Genomic DNA, 12,536 nt, shown 5'->3' on the forward strand with positions numbered 1-12,536 from the left:
ATATGAAAGTTAGGCGGCGATCTTCCTAGATCGGAAATTCAATTTGATCACTCTAGAGCATAAAAATAAAAACCTAGACCTATTGGCTATATTATTAATGAAGAATCACGATATAGTTAAACATCATAAGACCTTACTCAAGTGTCTTGATAAATTCTATAACAAGTAAAATACTCTTCAAAGATAATTCAATTCACACGGTAAATATCAATTTTCATTTATCACCAATATCTCCAAATACATATAATTATAGGCTCAAAAACGACTTTTGAAAGCCTAACATAACGCACTTAAAGACTCATAAAAAGACTCATAAGAACATAATTATAAGTCATAAACATTTGATATGACTCCTGCGCTCAAAAGTCACTTATTAAATACTAATATAAATAAACTAAAATGGCTCTTCAGAAATGAATGTATCTATTACACAATTTCAAGAAGCAGGAACTTCGATTCTACATTAAATAGTTTACATCGTTATCCAACCAAAATCTAGTGTGTTACCCACCCCACTTTCGGGGAAATTCTTCTCACATGATAAAATTCTATTAATATGAATTAAATTAATAAAAAATTATAATGTGAAAAATGTGAGTGTAGTACATGTACATGTACTATGTAATTTCCCAGATAGCATAGAGTATTCTTCGGGGAAAGTAAAATTGGTAAAAGAAATATATAGTAAATCAGAAGAAACAAAAATATGTCATGGCCAAAAAAATGAAGAAATAAACTTTTGAGGCAACTCTTGTGATTACCTTCATGCCAGATTTCCTCATTCCTGCGTACTGATCATCTTTAGATTTCCTATTAGACGTTAAACCTAAATAGCATCACATCCCCTTCTTGCACGACATAATCTTTACCCTCAGATCTCAACTGCATCACATCACAAATTAAATTTATTGAATGAAGAGGTGAATTAGAAAAACTACAGCAACAACTGAAATTGCACAGCATTATATATCTTTAAGGGTGTGTTCTCTTTGGTTGTAAATTTATCAAAGGAAAAGGAGGGATAAACAAAATTTCACTCTTTAAATCCTCCTTTTCTTTTTTTCTCATTTCCTACAAAATAGAATTTGGCCCTTTACTCATTCCTCATTTTCAATACAAAGGAGGGATAATATTATCCATCCATTTTTGGTGTGATAATATTATCCCTCATTTGTAGTGAAAATGAAATGAGGGAAAAGAAAGGAAGGATTTAAAGGGTGGTGAAATTTTGTTCATCCCTCCTTTTCCCATGATAAATTTACAACCAAAGAGAACGCACCCTAAAAGTAAAAAGGTTAGATCCTTTTCTGAAATATTTTAGAAACAAACTAGCAAGTTTCAGGTCGCAATTGTTGGCATCACGATGCATGGGCGCAAAATAGCAGCAATATCAAGACATCCAACAAATGAGAAGTTACGATAGCAATGATACAATGTTACGATAAGGCACTGCATGAACCGCACAAGAATTGGATAAGCTACTGGAGAGGGAGAGAGCATCACCACTGTTTTTCTAAAAGGAAGCAGAATGTGACATGTGGCAGAATAGTTACTAGAACTATTTAGAATTAGCAAGTTTGTTATGAGCTGAGATTCGCTAAGTCTACTAGAAATGGATCAGTTGTAATCATCATTGGAAACATTATCTTTTTCTCAGTTTCAATAGAAGCCCTATTTCACTTTCTCCTCGTCTTCTCACATTTCAACTGCACACGTGCACCCGAATTTTGGAATTTCCAGTGGGTTCTTTCGTTGAATTCATGGTGATTGTACCAGCTTGGGATCAGAAAATGTGATCGACGTGACAAGTTAGTGGTTCAGTGTAACATTTGGTACCCAAGAGTCATTGATCTATCCATGCTACAACGTATGCCGCGGAATAATCCGAGAATGGATAATCATGTTGAGAGCTTGGAAGATAAGCTTTAATCAGTTGAAGCAACAACAGATGGATATGAATCAGTCAATGCTGGAGATGATTAAGCAGAAGTTCAATGATCTAAAGAAAGAATTCAGGAATGGAAGTATGGAAAAAAGAAAAGTGGAGCGGAATCCAACCCAGCTAAGGAACAAGGTAACTCGCATAACACCACTAATTCACATTTTCACATGCCTAAGTTAGATTTTCCAAAATATTTTGGTGAGAATCCAATGAAATGGGCGCACAAGTGTAATAAGTACTTTACCATTAATCCAATGCCAGATCCGGAGAAGATAATAACTGCTGCAATGTTTATGGAATGAAAGGCAGATTCATGGTTTCTTGAATACATGGAGGGAATTGAGGGGATTTTGTGGCAAGAATTTGGGAGTTCAGTAATCGAGCAATTCCCAAATGTGGAAGGAAAAATTTGATAGCACAGTATAACAAATTAAAACAAAAACATGATGTGATGGAATATACTTTGAGATTTGAAGAGCTGAAAGCCTTTATGGTCAGTGAGGATAAGAATTTGAGCGAGAAGTATGGTGTAATAGCTCGACCCTTAAATGATCTCATATAAAGGGAACCTTTCATTTGATCTGAAGACGTGGAGCAAGCCTTTGATAGTTTAAAGAGGGTTATGGTTTCAGCACCAGTCCTACACCTTCCCAACTTTACACTTACCTTCATACTCAAGACTGACACATGCTATAATGGTATAGGGGCTGTATTGATGCAGGAGGGTCACCCCATAGCCTTTATAAGAAAGTCCCTAGCGCCGAAGAACTTGGGTTTGTCTATTTACGAGGAGTTTCTTGCCATTGTGAAATGGTGTTCTTATGTCTTACACAGTAAATTCATTGTTAGAACAGATCATCAAAGCCTGAAACTTTTGTTGAAGCAGTGCATTTCAACACCAGTACAACATAAATATCTCACAGAGTTGCTCGGGTTCGATTACAAAATCGAGTTAAGAAAGGGTGGAAAGTATGGTAGTCGAGAGACCAACAGCAGGGCGAATTATAAGCCATTACACTCTGTACTACTGCATCGAAGGGGGAGATAATTAGTAGCTATGAAGGGGATGCAATGGCTCAAGAAGCAATCGCTGAATGTATAGCCATTCCCACTAATCTGTCACTCTTTTCTTATGAGAATGGTTACTATGCTACAAAGGAAAGTTGTTCGTGGGGTCTAATGGGGATATGAGGGAGAGGATTCTGCCTTTCATGCACAGTTCAGGGATGGAGGTCATCTGGTATTATTGCTACCTTCCAACGCATCAAAGCCACTTTTTTATGGCATGAGCTGCACGCTGCACAGCAGAAAATGATTTCTGCATGTCACCAGTGTAAAATGAGCAAGCATGAGACTTGTCGAACACCTGGACTTTTGCATCATTTGCCTATTACGTCTCAAGCGTGGTATCACCATGAATTTAATCAACGGGTTTGCCACCATCGCACAGCAAAGATAAAATCTGGGTCATTGTGGACAGGTTCACTAAATATTCCCATTTTTTATCTTTACATCACCCCTATACTGCTTCACACTTAGCACATTTGTTCCTTGACACTATATACAAATTGCACGGCTTGCCAATTAGCATAGTACTATAGTCTCTGATCGTGATAACATATTCAATAGTGGCTTTTGGAAAGAATTGTTCCATGTTTTAGGAGTCCAAGAGCCTATCACCCTCAAACCGATTGTCAAAGTGAACGTGTCAATCAATGCTTAGAAACATATTTATGATGAATGTGCTGCTAGGATCCTAAAAAATGGTATAATTGGCTGTCTTTGGCAGAGTTTTGGTATAATACTGCATATCATTCATCTATTGCTCTAACACCCTTTGAAGCTCCCTACGAGTAGTCGAGTACAAGCCTAAACCGCTAGCTTTGGCTACCTACAGCCAACCACAGGTCATCGGAGTGGAGGCCACCATTCAAGACAAGTTCGACATACAGCTACATCTCAAAGGACTGCTTCAGAAAGCACAAGACCGCATGAAGCATACAGCTGGCCATCAGCGCCAGCATCGGGAATTCCAACTCCCATGATTGGGTCTACTTGAAACTAAAGCCATATAAACAACATTCTCTTCTAGCTCAGCCCGCGCTGTGCGGGACCATTTCAGATTGTTCGTTCTATAGGACCAGTTGCCTATGAACTCGCCATACCAGCGACAGGCAACAGCAGAGACACATCCTGTATTCCATGTCAAACATACCAGCAACAGCAAAGATACATCCTGTATTCCATGTCAACCTCCTCAAACGCAGCATGAAGACCAGTCATCATGTGATCTCTTCATTACCAGATTTTAATGAAGATGAGAAGATAACGCTGCATCCCATGAACTTACTTGCTCGCGGAATTGTCAAGAAAAACAACAGCATTTGTGCCTAAGTTTGGTGTAATAGGACCACCTACCAGAAGCCGAAGCTACATGGAGTAATTGCTACAATAAGGCATTGTATGAACCGCACATGAATGGGAGAAGCCACTAGAGAGGGAAAGAGCATCAATTCTGTTATTCAAAAAGCAAGCAGAGCATGATACATGGCAGAATAGTTACTAGAATTAGTTAGAATTAGCAAGTCTATTATAACCTGAGATTAACAAAGTCTACTAGTATAAAAAGGGAATGAATCAGTTGTAATCATCATCAAAAACCTAATCTTTTTCTCAGTTTCAATAGAATCCGTGTTTCACTTTCTTCTCGTCTTCTCACATTTCAAGCGCACAAGTGCGCTCGAATTGTGGAATCGCCAGTGAGTTCCTCGTTGAGTTCACGGTGATTGTACCAGCTTGGGATTGGAAAAGGTGATCGATGCGACAAGTCAGTGGTTCCGTGTAAGATACAAGGAAATGACACACTACGAAAGGATAGGATTATGAAGTATAAACAGAAATGCAGAATTATGAAAATTACAAATCCCCTTCACATAGACAAAAGTAGTCTGTTTTCCAGCTATATTTGGAGAGTATTGTATTTATGTTTCACTGGGGCTTGGGGGTGGGAGAATTTGACGATTCATTGAGAAACAAGTTGCAGCCTATTAAATTAATGCAGTAGCCATAGGAATAAGAACTTAGAACAGAGCATCGACTTACCAGACCCTTCTCCCTTGCGGCCGAAAATGAACCAGCAGCAACAAAATCATCATAGGCAACCTAACAAACCATTTTATTTCAAAAAGTTTAAATACAATTGATGATAATGCACCAGGCATATGATAGATTTCCTTATAATTATAAATTGCATCTTTTAGAAAACTAGAATGCACATGAATCAAATCTAGGTCTATTGGAAATGCTTTATTCTAAGTAGACCATGTTCAATTTTTAAATAATTTTTTTTACAATATCCATAGATTTTAAAAAAATAGATAATTGATTCTAACTAGTGACATGTTATCGAAAAAAATTACAGCATTAAGTAAAGAATATGAAACCAATACTTAAAATATTCTGGATCAACTAATTTTGTCACCTTTATAGTTATTTGGGAAAAAATATAAACAATTATGGCGCTGCTCATAGAAAGCTATAGCATTGTATAGTTAACTATTACCGTTTCAGCTCTAATAAAGCCCCTCTCAAAGTCGGAATGAATAACACCAGCTGCTTTCGGTGCAGTCATTCCTGCATATAATGAGAATTAATAAGATATAATTCATGCATAGAATCAGCATGCATGTACCTTACATATCTCATCCAAGAAAATGTTATAATAAACAGCCCAGGTTTAGCCAACATCTTTAGGGCAGAAAACACATAAATTCGAATTATTGTTTCCATTAGCAATCTTTCAAATTCTCCAACAGAAATCAAAGGCCTGGAGGAAAAAGAACGAGATGGCTGGATTGAAGGTTGGAAGTCAGTGGTTGGAGGAGCCGGATTGTATCAAGTTGGCAGTGAAGACCCACTTCGAAAGTTTCTACCGGAAGGGAAGTAGAGTCTTACCGGTCTTGCCTCAGAACTTCACGGCGAAAAAGCTTTCGGAAGAGGATAGAAGCTGGTTGACCAGACCATTCTCAGAACAGGAGATTAAAGAGGCAATCTGGAGTTGTGAGGGCAATAAAAGTCCAGGTCCCGATGGATTCAACCTTTGTTTTTGGAAGGCGTCTTGGGAAATTATTAAGAAGGACTTCATGAAGGTTATGCAGGAGTTTCATGTCAACGGGAAAGTTCCTCGAGGTTGTAATACCTCTTTCATCGTACTCATACCGAAAAAAGAGGAGGCATGCAACCTGGATGAATTCCGACCTATCTCGCTTATCTGCAGCCTATACAAGGTGATTGCTAAGATATTGGCCGGGAGGATCAGGACGGTTATTGATACAATTATCTCAGAAAACCAATCAACTTTCATCAGCAATCGGAACATCCTCGATGGAGTTGTCATCCTTAACGAAGCGGTTGCAGAAGCGAAAAGGAGCAACAGAGGAAGAGTTATCTTTAAAATTGACTTCGCCAAGGCGTATGACTCAGTTGAATGGGACTTTATTGATGCGATGCTTGAGAGTTTTAACTTCAACTCCACCTGGAGAAAGTGGATTAAGGGTTGTCTCTCCTCAGCAACAGCAAACGTTCTCATCAACGGATCACCTTCGGGTGAGTTTCGACTTGAAAGAGGTCTCCGGCAGGGCGATCCTCTTTCCCCGTTTATTTTTCTCATTGTCGCGGAAGGGCTCCATTCTTTGGTCGATAGAGCGGTGGGAAGACAAATGATTCGACCGGCGGAGATTGGCAAGGACAAAATCAAAGTCACACCTCCAATACGCAGATGACACGATCTTTCTTCTTGAGGATTCGGACGGCAATGCAGTTGCGATGAAATATCTCTTGATGCTTTTCCAGTTCCTATCAGGTCTTACGGTGAACTTCAAAAAGAGCAGTTTGATCGGAGTCAAGATGGATAATGACAAGATGGAACAAATGGCACGGGTGCTTAATTGTAAAACGGCCACCTGCCCGTTTACTTACCTTGGGCAGAAAATTGGAGGAAAAAGAAGTAGAGTGGCGGACTGGAGCTTTCTTGAAGAGAAGATAAAGAAAAGAACCGAAAGCTGGAAGAACTCGAACCTCGCGCTGGCAGGGCGCATTACCTTGGTTAAGTCGGTACTGCAGGCTATCCCCCTTTATCAACTCTCTTTTGATGTGATTCCTAAAACAATCGTGAGGAATATTAATTCCCTGTGCGCTAAATTCTTGTGGGGGGGAAGAGCAGCACTTGGGGTGATAAATTGGGTGAAATGGACAGAACTCTGTGATAATTTGCAGGAAGGGGGTCTTGGATTTAGAAATCTCGAGTGGTTTAACGAAGCGTTGGTGAAAAAATGGCTTTGGAGGTACCTCGCGGGGGGCGATCAACTGTGGGTTAAGATTGTGAGGTCTTTATATGGGGATATCAGGTGGGGCGAGGAGGGTCTGGAACTTGGGGGAAACAGGGGGTGTAAAAAAGGATGGTGGGCGAATATTGTCGCTGGAGGAAGGGGACAGACGGGGACTTGGTTCGTGAGATATTTACACAGAGAAGTTGGGAATGGAAGGGGAACAAAATTCTGGGAACATAGGTGGGTGGGGAACAAACCTTTGAAACTTTCTTTTCCTAGACTTTACAACCTTTGTTCTCAAAAGGAAGCTTTCATTAGTGATATGGGTTCTTGGGTGGGGAACTCTTGGGAGTGGAATTGGAGGTGAAGGAGAGAACTTTTCAATAGAGAAGTTCAGTTGGTGAATGATCTGTCCGCTGTTGTTGCCGATGTCAAGCTTTGTGCAGGTGTGGACGATGGATGGAAATGGACTGCAGATAAAGAGGGAGTTTTCTCCACGAGGACAGCTTATAAAACCATTAAGGAAATGCGATTGGAGGAGACAACAACAGCAAGCCTCAAGGAGAGATATGCGAAAGCATGGGAGATTCGCGCTCCCCAAAAGGTGAAAGTCACAATGTGGAGAATCCTGAGAAACCGACTGCCTACCTGTGATAACTTGGTTAAACGGAGGATCCCACTTGGAGAAGAGGAAGTTTTTTGTAATGCATGCTGCCAGAAGGAGGAATCAGCTCAACATCTTTTCCTCCGATGCCCGAAGACAGAAATGGTGTGGAATGAAATACAAAAATGGGTGGGAGTTGACTCAGTTCGACCCGACAATGTCGAAGCACACTTTGAAGCCTTCTCAAACCTTGGGACGAGGAAGATCAGTTCGAAGTTCCTCTCGGTACTTTAGGCGTGCACCACCTGGTTTATTTGGAAAGGGAGGAATGAAAGCAGATTCGAGAGCAAGAATTGGGAGATGGATAAGATGTTAGGAGGTATTAAAGCTAGATTGTGGAGTTGGAGCAAAATCTTCGACCTGTTGGAGAGCGAAGTTAGCTTTCAGGATTGGATGACAAAAAGCATCTCTCATCTCATTCTGTAACTTCCGGTACCTCTGGTACCTTCTTCTCTATCTAATAATATTTCTTTTTCTGATAAAAAAAAAAAAGCAATCTTTCAAATTCTTTCATGAATTAAGTTGTTTGAAAGTATCTACTCAACCAAACTTTCCATTCAGGTTGCTCCAGTTTAGCAAAGGCAAGGTCTATAGTTTTCATGAAATGTGAATAACAGCTGACAGAAAGAGAAATGGGAAAGACCTGCTCGTATGGTCCAGGCTTTTGTTTCCTAGAATTAAGAAGAAAAAAAAAGTTTAAGCACCAAAGCAAGAATACATTTAATGCTCAAAAGAACCATTCAGTTATGTTTCACCTTCTCGCCAGAAGTGAAATAAGTGCGCAGTCCTAGAAGGCTGTATGTTGCCCTTATGAGATTTCCCAGCCCACTTTCTTTAACTCCAAGAGATGTCAAGTATTCAATTCTTTCTTCTGGTACCAATTCACTAAGTTCTGCCTCAACCTGGAATTTTAGAAACATAAACTCAAATATCTCGAATAAAAAGGTTCCATCAAATCCTCTTCTGTGAGGATAAGATGTCTTTTTAACAAATTCTCTATTAATGAATTCTGTTACGAGGAAACATCTGACCTGTGCTGAGACAGTTATTAGTCCAGATTCTAACTCAGAAGCAAGGTTCATGACTTCTTTAACAAGAGAATTGTTTCCAGGATCAGCTAGATCAGATTCTGCAACATTCGCTACGTATATAACAGGTTTCATAGTAAGTAAACAAAGATGCCTCACTGCATCCTTTTCAAAATCTGTCAAAGAAACTGATCGTGCTGGTTTTCCATCCATGAGTGCCTTCTCGATTTTTTCCAGAGCAGACTTCTCTGCTTCCTCCTGCAAGCAGATTAAGGATACATCCAGGACTGTTTGCTTTCATTCCATTTATGGGCAAATTGTAATAGTGAAGAAAATGCTATGAGCATGTAGAGCTAAACCTTCATTTTGGATTGTGTGTCTTTGGCTTTGCCTTTCCTGAGCTTATCCAATCTTTTCTCAACCTGCACTCTTGCACAAGGCACAAATTCAGTTTTTACTTTCTTGAACCACACTCGCAGTCTCGCATAGAAGTGCATGCTATATTATCACAAAGCTGTAAGAAAGTGCCAATGTCTCCGGGTTATCTTGAAGTGATTAGAACAGATAAGATAGATGCATTATGTGACATTATCCTGATAGCAGTGCGCTAAGTGCACCTTTGAAGGTGTATTCTCGGCACAAGAAGATGGCAGGGCAGCCTGTTTAGTGGATTTTATTTGCAGTTATTGGTTATTAGTTGCTATTTATTTATTTAGTATCTCTTCAAAAGGCTTTTACATGGGCCTTAGATGAGTCAATCAAGTCCAGATTTAAATAGTGGGTTTCCCCTTAAGATTGGTTATCAGGTCAATCATATTTGTCGAACAGCAATTGTTGTGCTAGGGTATTCTCTGAGAACCTCGGCTCCAGAATTTATTTCCTATCAATTCAGTATTTTCCGATCTTCAGCTGCCTTAACTGTATCATATACATAGCTCCTTGAATTCTCGATGAGTCGCTACAGAATGTCAGTATAAAAGAGAGAGAAGACTTTTTGATTCGATCTAAAAATAGCCACCAAACAGCTAGGTTACTCTTTACTTTCAATCTCCAAGTTATGTACCCTTATCAATTATGGTAGTCAAGTTTAAACTGTATCTAATGCTTGGTAGCTCCATCTAATTGATACTCCCTCTGTCCATGAAAAGTGGGGCATTTGGTGGGCACAGGTTTTAATGCAATGTTTAGTGATTTCTATATAATGGATAAAGGGTCCCACCATTGTATGAAATGAGTGGTTGGGGTTGAATTAAGTGTGGGCTAGGGGTGATCTTTTGTAAATAAAGGATATTTGTAAGGGTAAAAGATAAGGAAAAAAATGTGGAGCCATGTACTAAAGGAAAGTGTCCTAGTTTTTTTGGACGCTAAATATGGCAAAGTTGCCCCACTTTTTATGGAAGGAAGGAGTATTACTTTTTTGATTTGCACAAGATATGTGTGGTTGGGGCAGAAGAACGATAAAGTTATACAATTTGGTAGTCTTAAATGTTGGTATGAGCCATATCCAATGGATTCCAAACAATGAGATTGCATTAAGACAACTGCAGCTATAGGAGATTGTGACACTACATGTACTATGCATAGAGAAAAAAAAAATGGAATTGCAAGTAAGTACTTGATAGCATACCTGATCTACATCTGAAAATACCAACTCTAAATTGATGACGTCGATATCAGATTTTGGATCAACTTTTCCGCTTACATGAACAATGTCATTATCTTCAAAACAACGCACCACCTAGAAGGGTATGCAAAATTTGATAGCGCATAAAATAACATACACATTGCAGACAAAATACGGGAAGAGGAGCCAATACAAAATTTAACATGAAGATATATGGTTGATTTATCATGAATTAAGAACCATTTTGATTTCTCCCCTCCCCTATCATTAACAAAGAAACCCAAAATAGAAAATAATTAAAAACAAAGGTACATTAAATCAACAAAGGCTTGCAAGAATCCCAAGGAAAGCATAATGCAAGTTTTATGTTAGCAACTCGTACAATACACCTACTGAGAAGATTAATTGATCACTAAATACAATCAACGTAAAGTTACATACTTGGAGTATAGAATCCACTTCACGAATATGTGATAAGAACTTATTACCCAAACCCTGCAACCATAATATCATAAACAAACCACAAAAACAATAACATTAGAATTTTCAACTATTGTAAACCATAAGGTATATCATCAGATTAAAATGCTTCACCTCCCCTTGACTAGCTCCCTTTACAAGACCAGCAATGTCGACAAACTCAATGGATGCTGGGACTCCTCGCTGAGATTTGCTGAGCTCTGAAAGTACATTGAGGCGTGGATCCGGAACAGCAACAATCCCCACATTCGGTTCTATTGTACAAAATGGAAAATTTGCAGCCTGAGCCTTTCCATTTTCAACCTACAAACAATGTTATCAAAGCATAATGAATAGATAAAAATAATATAGGTTAATCCATTGTTTACTAACTTATATTGGAACCTTGGGATACCCCAAAGGCCTTCATAATTTCGATCATTTGAGCTACTTTTTATTTGATTCACATCTCATTGAAAGGGCAGGATTGGAGAAATCCTAGTAACAAGGATAAAAATACTCAATCATGTATCTTATCAATCATGAAAAATAAATGCCCCTAAAGCTACAAAGCACATCCAAATTTGCTTCAAAGCATAAGCTGAAACCAAAACGTCACTTTTCTTATAAATTCAAAATGTAAAAATATTCTGAATGGAAAATGAGCAAAAAAGATAAATGAGAACTGTGCGAAACAACTTGAGCTAACGAGCACCCGAACCCGAAAGGATTTACAGGAGCATTCCAATTCTACACAGTTTCACATTGAACAGCATTTATGAAAAGAAAATTAAAACTTGCTCGACGAAAAAGAAAATTAGTTAAGTTACTCGAATAATTCAGAAAACGGAAAAGGATGCATACAACGGCGTTGAAGAGAGTGGACTTGCCGACGTTGGGGAGACCAACAATGCCGGCTCGCAAGCTCATGCTTATCTTGGCGGCGGAGAAGCGGCGGCTGAATAAGAGCGTCGACAGAGGGGGTTTGGAGAGATGCGGCCATTGGAATAGGATAGGAAACTTGTGAGCAACAGATAATGATGCTGATGATACTGAAGGAATCAAATGAGGGCTCAGAATTATTCTCGACATTAATGATGAAGAGCTCTCCAGCAAACGAAGAGGTTTTGTGGTGGGCTGTGGTATTAGTGTGTATGTTTCTTTCTTCGTCTTCCTGATAAAATTTTCTGTCAATTAGTAAAATTAACATTTTTTAACATTGGGAGAAAGAAAAGCTCTGAAAAAAAAATGAGTCTTCTCGGATTTTTTTTAGGGGTATTGGCCAATAAATACATCAACTTTCCCAATTTTCTGGAATATAACATCACCTTTAGTTTTTGCTCCATAATACACCACCTTTATGATTCTTCTAGTTTCTCCCATGACTATTTTCTGAAAATTCTAAAACTACCCCAAAATAATCAAAATTGCAGAATAACCCCAACATATTTAAAACCAAGACAAAATACCCTTATTATGATTTCTAAAACAG

At 38.8% G+C, this 12,536-nt stretch overlaps 1 protein-coding gene across 2 annotated transcripts; it reads right to left on the bottom strand.

The window, feature by feature from the left end:
- Positions 1-538: 538 nt before the first annotated feature.
- Positions 539-12,278, bottom strand: LOC131011316 (uncharacterized). 2 transcript variants are annotated; one of them, XM_057939100.1, is made up of 11 exons: positions 11,909-12,278; positions 11,180-11,368; positions 11,027-11,080; positions 10,589-10,699; positions 9,321-9,383; positions 8,965-9,219; positions 8,689-8,835; positions 8,577-8,604; positions 5,505-5,575; positions 5,045-5,104; positions 539-882 (listed from the first exon to the last, which is right to left on the bottom strand). In XM_057939100.1, the coding sequence occupies exons 1-11, from the start codon at positions 12,134-12,136 to the stop codon at positions 814-816; spliced, it is 1,275 nt and encodes a 424-aa protein (XP_057795083.1). In that variant the 5' UTR covers positions 12,137-12,278; the 3' UTR covers positions 539-813. The 2 variants fall into 2 exon arrangements, with proteins under 2 accessions (XP_057795083.1, XP_057795082.1); XM_057939099.1 differs by lacking the exon at positions 539-882 and having other exon boundaries at positions 4,823-5,104.
- Between the last annotated feature and the right edge of the window lie 258 nt (positions 12,279-12,536).

The sequence above is a fragment of the Salvia miltiorrhiza genome, chromosome 2 (genome assembly GCF_028751815.1).
Source record: "Salvia miltiorrhiza cultivar Shanhuang (shh) chromosome 2, IMPLAD_Smil_shh, whole genome shotgun sequence".
Taxonomy (NCBI): Eukaryota; Viridiplantae; Streptophyta; class Magnoliopsida; order Lamiales; family Lamiaceae; genus Salvia; species Salvia miltiorrhiza.